At 33.7% G+C, this 23,028-nt stretch overlaps 1 protein-coding gene across 3 annotated transcripts in view; it reads left to right on the forward strand.

The window, feature by feature from the left end:
- BRINP3 (BMP/retinoic acid inducible neural specific 3) overlaps positions 1 to 23,028 on the forward strand; it is a 482,774-nt gene that overhangs the window by 5,219 nt on the left and 454,527 nt on the right. For all 3 annotated transcript variants that reach the window (XM_005690466.3, XM_013970070.2, XM_005690467.2), the window contains exon 2: positions 18,571 to 18,856. In XM_005690466.3, the coding sequence (XP_005690523.1) occupies positions 18,621 to 18,856 (236 nt within the window). In that variant the 5' untranslated portion in view covers positions 18,571 to 18,620. The remainder of the gene's footprint in view (positions 1 to 18,570; positions 18,857 to 23,028) is intronic.

Raw genomic sequence — 23,028 nt, forward strand, 5'->3', positions numbered from 1 at the left:
AGAGGAATATAAAGATTATCTGTGTCAACTTTTTAACAAACATCTTTTATTAAAAAATATCCCAAAGGTATTTGTATATTATGACTATGACCTATGATTAACGAGGTCTTCTAACATTTTTCTTTTTACCTCTAGTAGTGGGTTATTGTGAAAGTAGAGAGAGATGGATCTAAGATTCCTTCCTCAGTTTTATTTTTAGTTCCTCCTCACTAATGGGATCCTAGTAAGATTTCTGTCTACTCTTTACACCCCTTATCTCTCACATAGTTGAAAACACCAGAGTGTTGTTGTAGAAAAAAATGACCCTAAATAAGGATGATTTAAAAAGATAAATGTTGTGGAGGTAATATATATTTTGAAAAAGGTATCATTTGCATTTGATTTTTTTGGTTTTTTTTTTCTGATAAAACTCTCCATGAAAGAAGTAATGTTGACTCAACTTTAAAATATATATATATATTTTAATATATATATATTTGGTACATATATATGTATGTACCAATATATATGTACCAAATATTCTTGGTTTGTTTTTATGGTGTCTAATGAGTTTACATAATGTTTCTTTTATTTTGATATCATATAGCTTAGAAAGAGAAAAGCTTACTCCTTAAGGCACATTAGTTCTTATGACTTTAATCCTGTCTGTCCTGTGAAAAGAGTCACTTTTACAAAAATAGTTGTTCATGACTGGCTTTTCACTGTCATTTAGTGAAAGTCTGATTTCTTAGCCGGTTTACATTATTAACTTGTTGATTTCTCTCAGTTTAATTGAAAACAAGATCAAAATATTTTCATATAACAACTTTCATAATGAATAAACTTGAGAAAAATCATACTGGTAATTCCTATCATTTATCAACTCATATTTAGCTTACCAGAATTAATTAGGTGACATCTAGCATTGTTGGTGTTTTAATTTAGCAATTACTTGGAAAATTTCATTTAGACATTTAGTAGTGTAACTCTGACCAGAGTTGCATGTACTGTTATTTAGTTTTATGATTTTAATGTTTACAATTCATGAGTTCTAAAGGAGAGCAAAAGAAAAAAGAAATGTGCCTAATATCATTGATTGCTAATGGATAGTCTTCACTCTTGAAAGAAAAGGGTGGTGTAAAGATGTTTATTCCACTCTATAAAAGAGTAAAAGATTCTCTGAAGATGAAATTTCATCATGAACACTAATGGCCTTTTTACTGAAAATATGTCTGGAGGTTCTGATCCAGCTTTTTCTTTCTTAGCGATATCAAATAGCCACTCTAGGCATTTTATACTGGTCATCAAATATCCTCATCAATAATATTTTAAAGCTTTTATCGCTATCATTTCAAGGATATTTGATGGGTTATTAAGAATATTTATATCCAATTACTTATTTGCAGACCTATCCAGTTACAAAGTTTCCATAGATAACTATTTCATAAGCTATGAATTAGCTCTTCTATATTTATGTTTGAAATAAAGTATTCATGCAAACAGTTCTGGGATATTTCTCAATTTCATATTCAAAGTAGCAAATCATGAATAACTAATAGATGCTCTAATTGAAATAAACACAGTGATAATTTTCTAACCAGTTTCTTTCCCCCTAAAGATTAAAAGATATAACTAATATACTTTTAGTGAGCTGAGTAGATTGCTAGGTAATTTATCTTACCATAAATAATTGTGTTAATTTTAAATTATTTATTTTTAACCAAGAAAGCATATATTCAGATGTGAAAATATGACATGCAATCTAATAATTAGGAAATCTTATAGAGCCTTTTTCTTCCATATTCACTGTTATATTTTATAATTTATAATTTCTCAAGTTTAGAGATATAAATGGTAATTTTCCTCAATGTAACCTATATTAACTTATATTTTAGGAGTATTTGTATTACTGCATAAACCCTAATTTTCTCAGACATGGATGACTTTAAAAGCACCAAAGGCATAACAAATTTGTTTTAATAGCTAATAGAGAAACTACCATGTTACAGTTCCAGCAAATTAAATCTATAAAATACATATTTATTGATTAAATTAATAAATATGTTAACATTACATTCAAATGTATTGTAGTTCTCTGCTACATAAGAATTATTGTCTCATAATGGTGTGCTTCATTTAAATTTCATTATAGATTTATTGCGAAAGAATGCTTATAGTTAGTTAGACTTTTTCTTCCTGATTTCTGTGAGTATCAGCCAACCTCATCAGGACTGAGCTTTTTTTTATTAACTTTTCTGGAGTCTTGCATTTTGTTAATTTTAAAAGCTATCTCTAGAATATTGCACCATTAAAAAACAATCTAGCCTTGGGAAGACCAGAATTGAGTAAGCATTCATTTTAGTTTTTCAGTGTCAAATAATGACCCACTACTTCACAGTTTCATTAAACAGTCTCACAACTTAAACATAAGATCTTTAAAACATTTCAAATCATGTTCTTAAAAAGAAGCCAGTTTGGAAAAGTGATTAAATCAAATCAAGGAGTAAATTTAAATGGATTCACTCAAGTATCAAAATACAAAATCACATATTTATGCAGGTTGCTTATCATGAGTCCTTTGTAATTTGTAATATCTTTGATATGCATGCACTTTTAAGATACAAGTATTTGTAACTGCTTTTAGATATGCAATTTAATACTGTGTGTAGAAGCTCCTTCTGAGGTAGCCCAAGTAAATATAGAACAAAAGTTAATTCAATCACTGAGTTTCTGAGATAGATAATATATTTAACTGGCTTTCCTATCTTTGTGTGGCAATATTTCTAATGGTTTTAAAAAATCAGCCCCATAAATGTATGTACAGAGATGGTGGAATAGTCTTTTTCAGAAATGAACACCTCAAATAGTAATGAACAAAATCTAATTATTCAGAAGAAAATCATTAAAGATTGAATAAATCACACAACAGAGTTGTAAAAAAATGCTCTTTTAAGATAATTAACCCATATTTTTCTCAACATTTTCTTATATAACATCAAATATATTAATATACAGACAAGTCTAGCTTACTCAAAACATTTAAACTGAGTGGCTTTACTTGAATTTACTATGAGAATTTCTAATTATTCATTCAGGCCTGTCACCAGAATACAAAGTTTCAATACATTATATACATGTGATAAAATATTTTCAAGATTATACTATCAAATAATGTGGAATAAGACTAGAGTTTCCAAAATTGAATAGTCTAGAATAAAAATGAATTGCCAATGATCATTTAACAACAGCGACAGATTAGAAAGTATATTTTTTGTTTCTTATTACTAATTTCACTCCTAATGAGGTTTTTAACCAACTTGTTAATTTTAGTTCAAAACTTGTCTTGAGTAAGCAATTTTTGATAGAATGTGCATTTGTTTGGTTTGTAAGTTATACTCTGTTCCACTTTTGAAATTTTCCCAATCACTGAAAAACAACACTTCTTTTTCTTCTTTTTTTGAAATGTGAACCGAGAGAAATGAATCCAGTCTTCCCTGTGAATTGAAACTTAAATTTCATAGCTAAGAAAAACAACCCTGAGCAATTTCTTAAGCAGCACAAAGTTATTCTTGAAGCCTCTTTTTTGACTAAAGTACTTTTTTCAGCATCTTCTCACCTCTGAGTGGAACTTCTAGTCTTACATTGCTACTTCCCAACATACACATTTTTGCAACACCTTGTCTGCTTATTTGGGAGCTTGTAGATCAAGGACAGATAATTTTAAATGTATAGTTTTCTTTATATTTCATCTAAAAGAGTAACACCAATTATGTTTGAATAGTGACATAACTGTGGAGAAAAATAACTTGCAGCATCCATGTTTCTTCTTAGAGTGAACTCTAACAGGTTTTCATGTGTCTCTTCCATCCATCCATGAAATGTGAACATTTAAACACATCTCTTATTTAACCAATTTAAAAGACAAAACAAAAAATTACAATCTATGAAGGTAGGCCAGGAAGATATGAAAGATCACTCATGTCATTAGAACTATTCCAACCTATCCTTGACAGTGTCTCTTTAAGGAAATCAGTTCTGATTTAGACTAAAAACAGCAACTCCGACATCGACATAAACTGTGATTAACTATTAAATATATTTCTTTCTCATCAATAACATTGAATCTGTAAGGTAAACCAAAGTTTAGTCTAGGGTCACATGATTCTTTCATCATAAAAATGATAACAATTTGACTTACTTTACTGTCTTTTAGATATAGATTTGCAAAGGTCTGAGCTGAAGATAACAATGTATTTGCTCAGCATTGAAACTGGACAGTTATTAACTATTTATTAATTTTTTTCTATTACCAGATTTTGGTTTCAGATAAATCCTGCAATATTGATTCCTATGTTTATTATTTAGAAGGTATTCCTGGCCAGTTCAGACAGTATGATTTTAAAAATTACTAGGAGTGGTTAAGACTTCACCTTCCAATGCAGTGGATGTGGGTTCCATCTCTGGTCAGGGAGCTAGTATCTCACATGCCTGGTGGCCAAAAAAACAAAACAGGAAAAAAGAGGCAATATTATAACAAATTCAATGAAGACTTAAAACTACCTCTAGTATGTACATGATATGCTAGGTATTAGCTTATATTCAACAGTTTCTCTGTTTCTGATAGAGTAATGCCCTATTTATTCTTTCTTATAAAATTCTTCAAAACCTGGCTGGCTGTTTTTATATAAAAACTTTTTAATAATCTAGATTTCTTTTAAAAATAGATTTACTTTACTTTTCATTTTAAACTTAGTATCTTAAGTTCTTTATATCTCCCTGAATGTGGAGACAGTGAGCTATTTTAGCAGTTAAAGTAATTTATTGCCAAGAGTGGTCCTTGAAAATACCAAATGTTTTCACAATTCTGTGTTGGGCAATGATGGGGAAAGCAGGTGTTCATATTTAGAAAAAAGTTTAGTTACACAAGCTAGAATATATTGCCAATGCCAGGCACTGTAAGGATAGTTACCGATGCAAACTTAGACCATCCCAGCATCTCTGGCAAACTGGGTAAGCAAAAGTCCATTGCCGAAGACTCATTCTTTAATTACAAACACCCAGAGTTCTGAATCGGTGAAGGGAATGGCAACCCTCTCCAGTATTTTTGCCTGGGAAATCCCATGGACAGAGGAGCCTGGCAGGCTATAGTTCACAGAGTCCCAAAGTATTGGGCACAGCTTAGTGCCCAACTAAACAAGAGCAACACAAATGTTCTGACACTATTTATTAGATGGTAGTTCAGAAGAAATTGGAGAACAGCAGACAAAGATTTAACGGCTTGCTGATAGATTGGTTTGTTTGCTGTAGATCACGTCTTTTTGTTATTTTTGGTTTGTTTTAAAGAAATATTTAGTGGATGTCTGATCCACTGAGTGAACTAGGGTAAAGCTTGGGAATATAACAATGAAAAGACACACTTGTGCTTAAGAGGCATATTTTTTTATTTTTATTTTTTGCTATTTGAAGTATGCTTTGAATTAATCCACAAGGCAAATTTAATGCTTGATCACTCATTGTATTTTCACACATGTCCAATTTTGATATTGTAAATATAATTCTGTTTAAGAGAAAAAGATAGTTGTCAAATTCCTCAGTTTACAGATAGGTCAGTAAAAAATGTATTTTCTATCTAGAGTATTAAAGGATAACTATTAAAGAGACTTGGGTCTCCTGTACTGCAGGCAGGTTCTTTACCAACTGAGCGACTAGGGAAGCCCTCTCTTATGTTGGAAGTTCGAATATTTTCATTTCCTTGCAAATGAATATAAAGAAACTGAATATTATTATTTTGAAATTTTAAAAGAGTTTTCTATGGCTGAAACAATCCGGTTCTTTGAAAAAACTTTTTAATAATATTATTAAACTTTTTTGGAACTTCCTTGCTGCTACTGCTGCTAAATCACTTCAGCCGTGTCCAACTCTGTGCGACCCCATAGACGGCAGCCCATCAGGCTCCACCGTCCCTGGGATTCTCCAGGCAAGAACACTGGAGTGGGTTGCCATTTCCTTCTCCAATGCATGAAAGTGAAAAGTGAAAGTGAAGTCGCTCAGTCGTGTCCTACTCTTCACAACCCCATGGACTGCAGCCTACCAGGCTCCTCCGTCCATGGGATTTTCCAGGCAACAGTGCTAGAGCGGGGTGCCATTGCCTTCTCCAGGTTACCATTGCCTTCACACACTATTTTTGTGTGTGGGTGACTTCAGATTATACACTTCTATTTGTGTTTCTCAGTATAGAGATTTCTAATTCAAAAGCTCATTTCACCTTCTAGGCCTGGTTAACTTCAAAGCAAGTTTTAATCTTATTAAAGAGCAAGAGATTTGTTGTCCATTTGGTTACCAAACTCCAAGATTTCTGAACTTCATCCCAGTTATTATGTTTTAGTCTTAGAATACATCATCAACCCTTTATCAACAGTAGTAAAGATACCTTAGCTAAGCAACAAGTTAGTATTATACTTTCAATTTTTCCTCAGGATCACCATAAATATATATTTTTTATAAAGCATTTCTAAAACTTTGCAAAACTGTAACTGAGGCCATTGTCCATAAAGGCAGGAGCAAAAGGTTTATTATCTTTGCACGTGCATGAATTTGCACAGAGTACGTTTTTTTCAATTAACTTTTTTCATCAGATTCCCTATAAACTTGCATTTTTGTGGCAGAATTCTTTTACTGACAAGAAGCACTTTGTCCTTCACAAGCCAGAATGCTTTTTATTATTGGGGCATGCCAGAAAAAGCAGAACTGTGTTTCCAGTTATAGTAACCATATTAAATCCAGATGTCTGGTACCATTATTTCCACTTCATTCCTGTACATAGATTATTTTAATCTTTATTTTAGACTGTCGTCTGCTTCTCAGTTTTGGTAGTCAAAGATACTAATTATAATAAGGTTTCTGAAGCACCCCTTATATTTTACCTTAAAAATAGATTTTTAATCTAAAAATACTATTCTAAATATCTTCCATTTGAACTTTATTCTTAAGTCTCTGACCACTTTCCTTCTGAATGAAAATTGAGTACAATCTGAATCTTACCAAGATTTTTTTCTATGATCACTTATATCAAAACACCAAAATATTTTATATTTAAAGTGTAAAGATAAAGCAAGTGACTCTAGAAATTTGGGCTTTTAAGAATAATGTCTCCTATGTTCTGGACAGAACTAGAGAATGGAACTCACTTTCTATTCATTTTTTCTAATCAGTTCTACCATTAGGTAGTAGCATTTAACTTCCTCTTTATTGGTAAGACAAGATTGTATTGACAGAATCAAGCAGGAGATTAGTTCCCTCCACAATATAACCTCCTCAGAGGAATACTAACCCTCATTAAGATGGAAAACACTTAAAGCTGTAATTCAGAGGCACTGTATTGCTCCATCAGCTAAATAAAATAAATAACGACAAGTGCCCTCTGGAAAACAGGTTTAGCAGAGTTAAATGACTAAAAAGATTCACTTCTAAGCCCAATCTTAACAATGTGATTTAAAACAAGAAAGCTCAGCTTTTTTAGAATAAGAATATTGAGAAAGTACAATAATAATACATTATACCATATTAATATAGTGACAGTCTCTTTCTAGTGTAAGCAGTACCTAATGAAGCAGCTCATATATTTTCAAGAAAATAAAAAGGAATTCAGTTCAGCACATGTTCTCAAACCTTACAATGTGCATGACAGGGTGTTAGACATGAGGGGCTCCACAGGTTCTTATGCCAGCAGATCCTTCATCATTTGGTCATCAACTAAGGTGTTTAAGAGGATAATATTAGTACATTGTAAAATTTTAGAAGGCTAATGAATGAAAATCCATCCAGTAGGCAGTTATTTTAATAATTTCCAACAATCATTGAAAATAATTTAAAATAGTTATTAACCCACCGAAACAATTGTCCTTAAAATTGTCCTTAAAATTCTATTATTTCTGTCGTCTCTGAGTGGAGAACTTCAGATTTTTGTGATGTCTGGAATTGAATGGCTTTTCTTTTTTTTTTTTTTTTTTCTTTCACTTCAAGGATCAGTGTTACTTTTTATAAATTTGTTTAAGGGAAAAATGCAAGAATTAGCAATTCATAAGAAAAAGAAAAACTTAATTTTGGTTTAATTCCCATATAAACCCAGTAATAAATTACATAGCTAAGAGTCAGAATGACTTTCTTTCCATTTTAGCATATTACTGTTTACTTCAACAGATGTGTTAAGATAAAGCAATGACTTCTCTATACATCTGGTGAAGTATGGAAAAGAGAGTGGCAAAATCCTACCTATGTATATTGGGTTCCTTAAAATCCTACCTACTCCACTGGGTTCTTTAAAAATTCAATACCTTTAGGGATTTCCCTGGTGGTACAGTGGCTAAGGCAGTGCTCTCAACTCAGAAACCCCAGGTTTGATCTGTAGTCAGGAAAGTAGAAGGTCTCACATGCTGCAGCTAAGACTTGGCATCAGTTCAGTTCAGTTCAGTTGCTCAGTCATATCCGATTTTTTGCAACCCCATGGACTGCAGCATGCCAGGCTTCCCTGTCCGTCATCAACTCCCAGAGCTTGCGCAAACTCATGTCCAATGAGTTGGTGATGCCATCCAACCATCTCATCCTCTGTTGTCCCCTTCTCCTCCTGCCTTCAATCATTCCCAGCATCAAGGTCTTTCCTAATGAGTCAGTTCTTTGCATCAGGTGGCCAAAGTTATTGGAATTTCAGCTTCAGCATCAGTCTTTCCAATAAATATTCAGGACTGATTTCCTTTAGAATGGACTGGTTGGATCTCCTTGTTGTCCAACAGTCTCTCAAGAGTCTTCTCCAACATCACAGTTCGAAAGCATCAATTCTTCAGTGCTCAACTTTATAGTCCAACTCTCATATCCATACATGACTACTGGAAAAACCAAAGCTTTGAATAGATGGACCTTTGTTGACAAAATAATGTCTCTGCTTTTTAATATGCCGTCTATGTTGGTCATAACTTTTCTTCCAAAGAGTAAGTGTCTTTTTATTTCATGGCTGCAGTCACCATCTGCAGTGATTTTGGAGCCCCCCAAAATAAAGTCTGTCACTAAATAAATATTTTTTAAAAATCAATACCTTGAAATAAACAATGTCTAGATTAAGGAAGAGCAATTTTAGGCCATATGAAGTATAAAATTATAGATAATAACTGGAATTGAATTAAAGTCATAAATTAATGCGTCATAACTAAAAAGATGATGTAAATCACTGAATAATGATACTCTCATTCTTTTCTTAAATTTGACTATGTACTACATATAGTTCATGAACATTCAAAGATGGTAATTTGTATGTACATGAATATGGGAAGACGATGTGTCATGTCATGCATGCATGTTTGAATATGTCAAATTTAACACTTGAGTTTAATTGGTATTCATGAAAAGCTATACCTTTAAAATTACTTTTGTTATATCCAGGGATCTTCCTTGCTAAATGTAACTATAATATATAAATATATCTATGTTTTTAGCTGTAGTCTTGAGTTTTCACACTGTTGTTCTTTCAAATAATACTTATTAGAAATGATCCTCATATTCTTATCATTATCTGGTATGTTTGAGAACGTAATAAAACTGACCTTATATAAAAATTTATAGGTACATTTCAACAAAATATTAAAGTCATCTCACTCTTCTGAAATGATATTATGTCTCCCGTCTTGAGATACCAGTTCTATGTATGTTGGATAGTGCTTTTTTTTATTTTTGTTATACTATAAAACAACTTATAATCAGATTGAGTAATCAGACCATTAGATTAATCTTGTAATATCTCTGAAGATCAGATAGGTATATTAAATCAATCTGACCATGATTATACTTTTAACAATAAATAACACATACAGTCTGAAACCCTTAGTTCTGATTTTTGTTTTTTAGTTTATAGTATGTCTTAAAAGATATTAAACTGAGTAACATTTAGGTGATTAAGCTATAATCTTTATTGAAAACGTTAAAGTATATGGAGCAGACATGCTTTGAAAAGCCATCATATGAAAACCTATATTATGAAAATTCATAATATGTAGTTACTCAGATCACTTGCTTATAATTGCCTGAGATAAAATGTTCCCATTTTCATTTTATTTTCTATTTTTATTATTTATATTTTCCTTTTAAAGATTTTATTTTGTTCAAAAGCATTTCATTAAGTGGCAATGAAAATCCTAATAAATAACTTCCAATATGCAATTAGTTCTAATTTGGTTGTGGTGTGGTCTAACAGAGAGCACAGTTTTCGGTTTAAGTTCAAGAGAAGTGCTTGAACCTTGCACTGCTGCATGTGCTTTCACCCTGAACTTGAGTCATCTAAATAAGTCAATGGTGATAATAAAACATGCCACACTGTGCCTCTAGGAGGCAAAAGAGGAAATATTGGTAACATGCATGGCATATCAAAAATCTTAATGTATGTTTATTTTGTTGTAAAGAAATTAAATATAGCATGCCATTTCCATCATCAGTCTTCTCCCCATCCCCCACCTTCCAAAGCAAGGTGCCAACCCATTCCTCTGTTGTATCTATATTATTATTCTTTAAATTCAACGGTTGCAATACTGTGTCACACACTGTACTCATTAGTGAGAAGAGGATTTGTGTTTGACTTTGCTCATGAACTCTCATTCATTTGGTCTATCTTTTGAAACCTTGAATAATGGAACATAAATGAAAAGTTTCCTAACTTTCCACAATTGTGTGTGTGATCATGAGAATACCTTATATGTCTACCTACAGCTAATTCATAATGATGCTTTCAGATCCTTGTTCTTAACAATTTTTGAACATTAAGAATGCTTTGCTTTGGTACTGCTTGAACATATCATTTATGATTATCATTTGAACACAGAAACTATGACCTCAGAACTCCATTTCTCTCGTTTCTCAACTGTCAAAGCCAGTGCCATCCTGAGGCATAGGTCAGTTGCAAACTCCTCCATAAAATATTCTTTCTTTGCCCCACATTGAAGAAGTTTTCTTAACCTTGCCATCTGTATCCCATTAATTACACCTCAATTTAGTACTTAATTTATCATCATTTATTCATTCACTCAAACAATACTTATTAAACAATTTTATTTCAGACACTTTGCTAACTGTACTCAGTTGCCATTAAACTAGGAACAATTATTGTCCTCCTAAAACGAAGTCTAATTGGGGGCAGGGGAGATATGCAGACAAATAAACATTACACAGATAAATATGCAGTGTCAATGTGCTATAATAGATGAAGTAATGGCTTCATAAACTATAACTGGTTAACCTGGAAGGGTCACACAGAGGCCTTGCGGAGGAAGTCGCAACCTAGTCTGAAGTTCAGAGATAGGGTTGGGTTTTGGCAGGTGAAAAGATCCAGGTCAAAATCATAAATCAGGTGAAATAAACTGTATAAGCAAAGGTGCTGAGGATAGCGAGAAAGTGAGGAGAATTTGTGGAATAAAATTATGGCTGGAACAGAGTTGATATTTGGTTGATAATGGTAGTGGCGTATACACGGCATGGGGTTTGAATGAATTTAAACAAGGGAGGACACTTAAAAAATTATTTATTTATTTGGCTCTGCTTGCTATTTGTTGCTACAATGGGTTTCTCTAGTTGCAGCGAGTAGGGGCTGCTCTCCAGTTGTGATGTGCGAGCTTCTCCTTGTGGTGGCTTCTTGTTGCAGAGCACAGGCTGTAGGGCGCACAAGCTTCCGTGGCTGTGGTGCACGGGCTTTGTTGTTCAGAGGCTTGTGAGACCTTCCTGAATCAGGGATCGAACCCTTGTCTCCTGCACTGGCTGGTGAATTCCTTACCACTGAGACACCAGGGAAGCCAAGGAAGGAAGTTTTATAAATTTTCTTAAGAGTTTGGGTATTATCCAGAGGGCAACATCATGATCACAGGCGTGTGTGTGTGCTAAGTTGCCTCAGTCGTGTCCAAATCATTGGGACCCTATGGTCTGTAGGCTGCCAGGCTCCTCTGTCCAGGGGGATTCTCCAGAAACCTAGAGCAGATTGCCATGGGCTCCTCCAGGGGATCTTTCCCACCCAAGGGATCCAATCTGTGTCTCCTGTGGCTTCTGTATTGCAGGCAGATTTTTACTGCCTAATTATTGGGAAAGACCTCATGATTACAGAGTGGGAGTAAAAGTGTTGCAAGCTCAAATTTATTTATTTATTATTTTTTTTTAGTAAGGTAGCTCTGCAGTTAAAAAGACAGATTGGAGAGAGTCACATTGGTGTTAGGATGATCATTTAAGCTATTGTAGTAATTCATACATGTTCTGGGAGGTTAGTAGGACCTGCGGTCTCCTCCCTCTCCTTTTAGCCCCTCCCAAGAACACTCCTGGGTGAGTTTTATGAGACCTACTGTGGGCTGGAATGCCCCTCCTTTCAGCCCCTCGGAAATTCTTCCGGTTAGTTTTCAGCCTGTGTTTTCCTTCTGAGAGACAGGCTCAGGCTGGTGGTTACCCCTGTGCCTGGCAGAGGGAGGTAGTTTCGGTCATCAACCTTTCCCTCACAACAGGAGGAAGAACTCTTAGAATTCTGGAACTGGACGGTAAGGAAAATTAGATCTGAGCGAAGGGAAATAACATTTGTAAGATAAGGCACCAGAGTAAGAAACAAACGGAAGAATGTTGATTTTCAGTTGACGGAGGTATCTGTTTCTGACAGAGATGACCAGGGGCAGTGCATCGTGCCTTACATATGGCATTCCTCAGTTAATTCTAAACTTCTGAAGACAGAAGTGGTATTTTTTGTGGCCACTAGGGTTTTCATCCATCTCACAACATATCAGAGTGTTTTGTACATTGTAAATGATGGATAAGAGTTTCTCTTTTATGCTTATTTTCTATATTAAGTAGGAATATAAATAATGAATAAATGTGGAGACACTATTAAAAATTTACAGGTATGTTTTAACATTTCCATCACTTATTTACTTATACAATGTTATATTTAACGGTTATTTAGAGCTAGCATTTATTTCATTCAGAGCTAATGTTTATTTCAATATATAATGAAAATATATACTATCTGGTAAGATAATAATGGGGCTTTGAAAGTGGCACTAGTGGTAGAGAACCGATCTACGAATGCAGAGACTTAAGAGATGAGAGTTCAATCCCTGGTTGGAAAGATCCCCTGGAGGAGGACATGGCAACCCACTCCAGTATTCTGGCCCAGAGACGTCCATGGACAGAGGAGGCTGGCAGTCTGTAGTCCATAGGGTCACAAAGAGTCAAGCATGACTAAAAAAGTGACAGCACACACGCACACAAGATAATAGTATGTTATATACTAATAGAATTTGGAACTATTTTATACAAATATGCTTATCTTATAATGCAGTTATTCTTTGTATACTTGATAGATTTGATACAGGATGCCTGGGGCTGGTGCACTGGGATGACCCAGAGGGATGGTACAGGGAGGGACGTGGGAGCGGGGTTCAGGATGGGGAACACATGTACACCCGTGGCAGATTCATGTTGATGTATGGCAAAACCAATACAATATTGTAAAGTAATTAGCCTCCAATTAAAATAAATACATTCATATTTTAAAAATTGATATATAAATATAAATGTTTGTACTTGATAGAATAATATATTACATTTCATTATTTGGAAGAATGTGGCTTTTTAAATGAATGCTGTCATGTAAGAATTGAATCGCCAGTCCATGTCTGACGTAGGGTGCAGCTTGCTTGGGGCTGGTGCATGGGGATGACCCAGAGAGATGTTGTGGGGAGGGAGGTGGGAGGGGGGTTCATGTTTGGGAACGCATGTAAGAATTAAAGATTTTAAAATTAAAAAAATAAAAATTAAAAAAAATAAAAAATAAAATAAAATAAAATAAAATAAAATAAAAATAAATAAATAAATAAATGAATGCTATCACTTTGGGAATTGGAGACTTTATTTTGATGATTCAAATATTTATATTTACAAATTTTAATATTAGTGATTATGCATGTTAAGAAGCTACTTTATAGAGCAATGCAGTAGTTGCGCATACTGAGAAATTTAATGAATGGGCCTATGACCTTGGCAAATTAGGCAATTCTCTTTAGATTTTTTTTCCATACAAAACAATCGATAAGGGATTGAGACAGAGAGAAAAAGAGAAATACTGACTAGAATATGTGGTAAAACATAAACAATTGGTTAATCTAACCAATTGTTGAAGGATATATGTGTTTACTAGTTTCTTAGCTTATCTGTGCATTTTACATTTTTCAAAATAAAAAAAGAAAGATCTTTGACACAATTATTTATGAAACTTCTTTGCATTCACAAGGTCCCAAGTGGATTTTATTTCCTCAGAAAATACTTTAGACATTTAGTGAAAATCGGTCCAAGTGCAGATATAAAAGCAATCATATAGCATGAAATGTTAATTGTTTAATAAATATGAATCATTAGCATTGGAATACCAACTAAATATTGGATAATGAATTAACATGGTTTACATGATGACCCTCAATGATTTGACTAATGATTCTAAAGGGTAATAAGTCTGTATCAGTGATTCCTAATCTGCTTTTCATCTTTGTAGTTTCAGTTATATTAGAAATTCACCTGTCATATGATAGAACATATTTTATTTTACACATTTCCCTATTCTATGAATTTCAAATGCACATAAGGTGTCAACATTTTAGGTAAAAGTAGTGCACCACTACCCTGGAATAAGATTATGGAGAGTTAGTGAGGAAGACTAATTTAATATACTAGAATAAATACATATATATATCATATTTTATGCATTTACTGTGTATTACATGTATTGGTATATATTACTAAGTATGTAACATATTCTCAGTGTGTTTTTTTCTGAGTAGATTCTCAAGGCCATTAGGTATTTACAAGTAATAATAATGTTGTGTGAATTGATAATGTTCTCACTAAATTTTATCTTATGATAAAAAATTTGTTACAAGTAGACCATGTACTAAATATATATTTTTAAGTAGTATGATATTTCAATAGTCTTTATTTTATGAAAAGGGAATCTAGAGCAATACTACTTTTTAATATAAATTCATGTTTTTGTTTTTAATACATTTTGTTTTTAATACATTTAATATATCTCTTTTATTATTCATAAAATATACCCTTACATGTTCCGTAAAGTATTGTGCATTGACATTGTTATTTCCTTAATTGTTCTCTTAGGCACTTATGCCACGGGGTGGCAGAAAAGTTGGAAATGACTTAGTGACTAAACAACAAGAAAAAGAGAACAGAAATCTGCCTGGGCTTCCCTGGTGGCTCAGCTGGTAAAGAATCCAGCTACAATACAGGAGACCTGGATTCGATCCCTGAATTGGGAAGATCCCCTGGAAAAGGGAACAGCTACCCACTCCAGTATTCTGGCCTGGAGAATTCCATGGACTGTATAGTCCATGGGGTCACAAAGTGTCAGACACGTCTGAGCGACTTTCACTCACTAGGCATTTATTCAGGAATAGTAAACTTGAGATCATTTTGTGCTATCCCTGCACTCCAGGGAATAGAATTGATGAATTATTCATAATTTTCAGTTTCATAGTACCTCATGATTTCTTTTCCTAATAGTAACTCTGAGTTTAGCTGTTTTCTTGTGACTTCCAAATATCCTCAAAGGAATCTACTCATTACTTTTGCCATTGGTAATATAGCTCACAAAATTATCATATTATAATAAAGACAATTCAGTAATAATTTTAAAATTAGTACTCATGTACAAGGGTAAATCACATGTGCAGTTACCTGCTTTTTCGAAAAATCAGATAAATGATGTCTTTTTGTTCATGAATATGGAGCCTAACGGTCACTTGTTCTAAAGATTTTTGAAAGCCTAGATATAATAGTGTGTTAATGTATTTTAACTTTACTTATCTTCTCGTTTTGTAACTCTTCAAAGTTGTTTCTTAAGGAAGACTTCAATAGAACTGTTAGGTATCATACTTGGGTCATTGTTGTTGCTGTTGTTCAGTTGCTGAGTTGTGTCCGACTCTGTGACCTCATGGACTCTAGCAAGCCAGGCTTCTCTGTCCATGGGGATTCCTGGGCAAGAATGCTGTAGTGGGTTGCCATTTCCTTCTCCAGAGGATCTTTCTGACCACGGATTGAACCTGTGTTTCCTGCATTGGCAGGTGGATTCAGTACTGCTGAGCCACCAAAGACCTTATAATATAATGATTTCTATAGATCTTCCAAATTACTTAATTTGGGCGGGATTCTTATTCCCGTGTGCTAATAAACTGTTTTGTCAGAAAAACTCATTTTTAAAGAGAAGAGGGAAACATGTACACATATCAGAAGTTGAAGAAACACAAATAAATCTAACACATTTTTAGGCAGTTTCCCTGGACACAATTTAAGAAAATCTTTCCAGCTTTCTATGTATTATAAGTAAGAACTATGAAGATCCTGACACATATTCAACCTATTTGTAAAGAAAAATATTAAAAGCAGTCGTTCTGGGTAATTATATACTAAAAAATTACAGAATTTTAGGATAGTACCTTAAGTGGCATCTGGGTCAATCATATCCTATATTTATGTTAATAACATGCTGTATCTTAACAAAATCATGTACTTGACCTTAAAGAGTTGGATTTAATTTGAAGGTATATAATTATATGATTTTGTACCAGTATAAAATATGCTTTAAAACACTCCTAATGTCCTTACTACATGCTAGGTAGTATTCTAGATAATTTAGGTAAGAAAATACAACTTTTTGGTAGCAGTGATTGTGTTATTTGAATACATTTGATCAAGAAAATACAAATGTGTTTCACAAAGATAAGAAATATTTGTTAGTCATTGATGTGTTATACTTTACCATTATACATAATAATAATTATTAGTTTATGAATAAAAATAAAATATATTGTTTTTAAGGAAAATGGCATAGCTTCCACGTAAAAACAATATGGAAGAAAAATTTATTTTCTTCATCAGAACTGGAAGTTATGACCTAAATCATTTGACAATGTTATGTTTCTACAAATAATTAATGGGGATTCAGGGTCTTTTAACTTCTATTCCAAAATCTTTTTATTATATGATATTGTCCTTTCTTATGCTAAATCATTTTTAAAGCATCATCACCTGTAAGGTGTCCCACATTGCTTACAGATGAGGTCATTTTTTAGTCATCACATTTAAAATTCACCACAGAAACAACTCATAATATTGGGGTGAATTAGATAGTGTATGGATTTTGGACCTTATAATTGTATAGAGGGTGAAACTGAATCTGATGACCTAGGTCAATCATATCATATCATTGTTTTGAGATACTTTTTAGTTGCAAAATTGCTGTATATCTTTCATATTGAAATAGTTTAGGATTAAATTATGAGTTAAAGGTTTATAACTAAAAGCAAATTAAGCTTATCAATCAATTTAACCTAACACCAAAGAAATATGGCAACCATTATAGTTAAAATATTTTACTTAATACTGTGCATTTTGATTGCTCCCTAAAAGAGATTTTACTGACCCAAAATGCTCACAATCAGACTTTCTTGCTAGTCAGAATTTATCTATTGCAGAGTTTTATGTGGTATAAATAATAATATTGAAAAGGTTTTGTGAGATGGAAAGTAAAATGGAATTCAGATATTTGTAGAATATTTTGCATAACCTATAGACTGAACTGAACTGAACTGATAGATATTGTATCAGTTGTTTTGTGTAAAGTCATTACACTGTATCACACTGGGATGATACCTACTGTTACTTTAGTTTTGAATGACTATAAAATTAGTGTATGTATTTTCATAGTTTATATATAATATGCATCTTTTTGTTGTGTATATGAATATTATTGATATGCCAATTTATCTTTTGAATAACACACAGATGCACATTTAAATCTTTCAGAGTCCTAGAAATTACTTAATTATGATTCTGTTTAAATAATCAGGAAAATTTTTCCCTATCAGAATAATGAAAAAATATCTAAATAAACATGCTTACCCCCACTCCTACCCACCCTCACACCCATCCATCTATCTAAATATAGAGCTAGATAAATGGCAGATGCATAAACACACACACAATATTATTTATGTATTCTAAGACCCACAGTTCCATTCCATCTTAGTTTATCTATATTATGGAAATAACTACCTGCATAATTTTAATTAATTTAAAGCCTATCTCTAAAAGAAGTAAAGGATAAAATATATGTAGTGTTAAAATTTACAACATAACTTATTAAATAAACATATCAAGTGTTTCTTTTGAAACTGTTCAGTGTCATAAAACATTTATGCTGAAAAAGTAATTATGAGTGAAAGTTTCTGATGATCATTGCTCAGAGTGGGCTTTAGTGATCCACTGTATGATGTTGCCCTGACAAGGTTTGTTGGAACTCAGTGACTTATTTTCTAACAAATTAAGAAACAACCTAAGTATGAAAGAGCTCTGGAAAAAAAGAAATCATTTTGGTGTACTACTTGCGATTGACTTTTGCCATCATCTAATTTAAGACAATGGTATTAGACTTTTAAAAAAGGATTTTCCACCTCAGCACCTTAACTGCTAGAAAAGAACCTTCCAGGGGCTAACTAATCGCCTGTGTATTTTGTCTAGGTGTTGAGGGAAAGCTAAGAGAATGAAGGCTCTAAGTCCCCAGTGGAAGCATGATATGGCGAAGCAGAGCTGGTGCTGAATTGTTCTCTCTGATGGCTCCATGGGAGTGGATAGCACTGAGTCTTCATTGCTGGGTTTTAGCGGTTGCTGCTGTTTCGGATCAGCATGCCACAAGCCCCTTCGACTGGCTCCTCTCTGATAAGGGACCCTTCCATCGTTCACAGGAATACACAGATTTTGTGGACAGAAGCCGGCAGGGATTTAGCACAAGATACAAGATATACAGGTATGAAGCAAAGGGAAAGCAATGGCAGAGATGTCTTCCTTGAAGGTGGTGGATAAGTAAGTTGCTCTAAGGGCAAGTTTCAGATGGGAAAGGGTTTTATATGAAGGGTTATTATTTGTCATTCACCACGGTAAAGTTTTCTGGTTATTGCAAAGTATTTCTTGTAGATGCAACTTCTTCCAGAAAAACTGGATAATGGTGACCATTTGTGTACCACTCCCAAATTCTAGACTGCTACCCTGCTGTAAATTCAGTTCACTGTGACGCTGGGTTTATCGCTTTAAATACTCAAAATTTTAAATCAGAATTTCTTGAATGGCATTTCCTTTCTACCTTGTACCATGCTTTGTTACCTTTTTTAGCTTAAATGGAAATGGCATCTTCTACGAATCACTGAGAAAGAAGTTGAGTCACCTCATCATTTTTTACCTTCAAGGTAATTGCACATTCAGAAGCTGGAGGGAATGGCCATGGGATAAAAAGGAAATGCACGTAAATAGGATCTGGGAGCAAGGGCCAAGAGAAAGGAAGAGATTGAGATATATGGCCTTTAACTTTCACTGCTCTTCTAAGCTTGAATCTAAATAAGTTACACAAAAGGAGTCATACATTAAATCTGTCAGACTGCTTGCTTCCCACAAGTGCAGTGAATCCATTAAGTAGAGGGGTATACAAGTGGTTGCCTGAATGGGTTAGATTGCATTGATCTATGCCATAAAGAACGTTTTATGAAGGTTATCGGTTTGGTTTGTTTTTTCATGATAGAAGTTTACAATTCCCAGTGATTGGTTTAGCATGCATGCAGAAGCAACATTTCATTTTGTATTGGTGTCTGTATCTGTGTAGTTCCTGTTATATAAATATTTTATTTTATGTTATATGCGCACCAGAGGGCACTGTGCTTCTGATCTGTATGTAGTCTTTCATATAGCATTCTGAGAAATGTATAAATCCGATCAGCCATGCATATTTACAGAAGAGACTGAGGGTACTGAACATGTTCTGTAAGGCATCACTCAATTCTTGCTCTATGTGAGTGTGTCCCTTTATTCCAGGCAGCCAGAGCACTGTCATAAGTCTGCAAAAAAGAATTATTCTACACTAGTGAATGAAATGACAAATATTAAAGGTTTCCTTTCTGAAATACACCAGGAAGCAGTCAATATATTATGATTCCAGTTATAATCATTTTTACATGTTTTTGTGGGTTTAGCCAGATTTCTTTCACAGACTGAGTGAAGCTATTAAATTTCAGAGAGTGAGACTGTCTTCTGTTTCAGCATTCTGAACAAAAATTTTTAACAGTCTTTCAAACAGACTGATGCCAGAGCATGTCTCAATGATCCATGGCATCTCTGTTGGGAGGTCTGAGGTCTTGTCTTGTGTGTGATTGTTGAGCTTTGGATTGTCGATTGATTGGCTGTGAGCTGCAAACATGGCTTGACATGTGTACAGAGGTTCTTGGCTGAATGAAAGAGGCAATCTTTGGATTACCACAGTGAAAGGTAATAAAGAAAATAATGCCTTGGGATTGGTGTGTAGGGTTCATGCATTCCCTGTTGTCTTCATGTTTCTCTATTCGTAAAGACCTTCAGTAACTCTCTACGCCTCATCCTTCTTATGTTTTTACTGTTGTGGTTTGAATAAACATAAATGGGAATTGTCTATTTATAAACAATGCAATAAGATGTCCCTGTCCTTCTGCCTGGACCAGACTACAACTTATATAGCCTTTGACACATTGGCTGATGATGCTATGATCAGTGATGGTTGCTATAAAATGCATGGTGTAGTATACTCATGAGGATTCCATTTGCCTTGGCACTGTGAGATATTTCATCTGTCCAACAAGTATTTCTTCACATTTCAGAGAATGCTGTCTACCTAGCTCTTTGATATCATAGATGGGTTAATATGGGTATAAGTTTTCCCTAGTGAAGTTGACCTTATTTTTAAGAACTTGAGAATCTAATTCGAAGATTAGAATGGATTTCTGGCTTTGTTTAGTTATTACCTCTGTGTTAAATATTTGTCTTAATAATTTTTAGAGACTTATGTTTCATAAATATTTAATTACTGAATTAGTGAATATCTAAGACACATAAGTGGAAAATTAGTATTTTTCACTATTAAGCACTAAATTTATTATTTTACCATTTATCATTTTATCTACAAGTGCTTATTACTGTCATAATCTTCTTTTTGCAAGTTATTGCATTGACATAATATCTGAAATGCTTTAGTTATAAATGTACAACATATTAAGCCTGAATAATTAGGTCAAATTTCTTTCAGTTGTCAGTCTTCATTTTATCTTCTTTTCCAGTAACATATTTTTCTTTTCACCTCAAATATAGAACAACAAGATCATAACAACTGAACATTGCCAGAATCACAGTTAGGACTTAAAGTAAAAGGAACCACCGTTTTTTTTTTTTTCTTGATAGTGTGCATTTGTGTCAACTATCAAGTCTTATTTTTAAATTGAAGTGTATTATATTTTTAGGTTTTTTTTTGAAGCTACGTTAAAAATATGACGTGATTACTTTATGAGCAGATCATTGAATTGAAGACCTAGAATGAGGTTGCTAACACTTAAATTGTTATTTGGTTAAATATTAAAGATTGGATTTTCCACTATATTTTAGCTAAAGATGGATAATGGAACTAGGGTAAGCATTTTAAGAAAGTGTTCTCACTTTTAGAAAGTGAACTATGCCTGGAGAAATTTTGCCCATGTAAAGCACAAAATAAGAGTACACTTGGTCCCTTAATAAGTGGAAGCCTTGTGATGGCAGTTATTATGGTCTAGAAACACCCTCAGTCAGTAGGCCCACCAGCAAACATATAATTTCTTCCACACCACAGAAATCCTCATCCTTTTAATAAATTATAGGGGCTCTGAACAAGGGGCACACTTTTAGTATTTCTGACACTATTATCTTGAACCAGGGATATGAATTCTAAGATAAAATAGATGGTGATTTTTATCCCACAAAAAAGATATTTCTCATGTGTAAATCTTCATATACGTTGCTAGAAAATAAAAGTCTTTTTTTGCCCCCTAACTTTTACCATTTTTTTAACTACATGTGTAAGAAAATCATGGGGGGGAGTAATGATGCTTTTCTTATAACTTTAAAGAATAATATTACTATGTATCATTTTACTACAACTTAGCTTGCTTCCTCAGAGCGATTTTTCAAAGCAAAATTTGAGTGAGAATAAAAGACAATAGGGATAAATATGATGCCTTATTGGTCTTGGTAATGTTCCCTGAGAAAAATTATATTTAAAGAATGACTTGGAAGGGATAAGATAGTCTAGAAAAAAAGTAAGTGTTTCATGACAGGGGTAGAATGTGGGGTAGGGGAGAGTTTTGAATAAATGGTTCTGCAGTTTGGGTAGCCATGTGTGAAAAGCAGTTTTCCAGGTGGCTCGGTGGTAACGATACCAACTGGAAGGCAGGAGACGCAAGAGATGCAAGGGACGCAAGGGACGCGGGCTCAGTTCCTGGGTTGGGAAGATCCCCTGGAGGAGGAAATGACATCCCACTTCAGTATTCTTGCCTGGAAAATCCTGTGGACAGAGGAGCCTAGTGAGCTCTAGTCCACTGGGTCAAAAAGAGTCCGACATGACTGAGTGACTGAGAGCACACACATGAGAAAAATAGAAATGAGATCTCTTTCCAGTATCATATTCACAAATCTACTTTATAGGGAATACAAATCTAAATAAGAAAGGCAAAAATATTGCATTTCTAGGAGAAAAACAGAGGAAAACACTTTCAGATATGTACGTATTTCCTAGAATTAAAAGCACTAAACAACCAAAACCCTGATCAGTTCAGGTATATTAATGTTAACAAGAGTGTAGCCACCAGCAGGATCCTGGATGAATCTCCCAAGCAGAATGTTAAGTTCAAGAAGCATAACACAGGAAACATTTGCACATAATCTGATTTTATTACATGAAGTTCACAAAACAGGCAAAACTAAACTACATTTAGATATGCATACCTAAACATGGTTGGTAATACCTAAAAAATTCCCAAGGAAAAGACTGTAACAAAAGTCAAGATAGCAGTTATCTCCATGAGGACGGGAGAAGGATGGGGTTTTTAAGGGAAAACGAGTGATCTCTAAAATAATAACAATACTCTTAAACTGCTT

The sequence above is a fragment of the Capra hircus genome, chromosome 16, assembly GCF_001704415.2.
Source record: "Capra hircus breed San Clemente chromosome 16, ASM170441v1, whole genome shotgun sequence".
NCBI lineage: Eukaryota > Metazoa > Chordata > Mammalia > Artiodactyla > Bovidae > Capra > Capra hircus.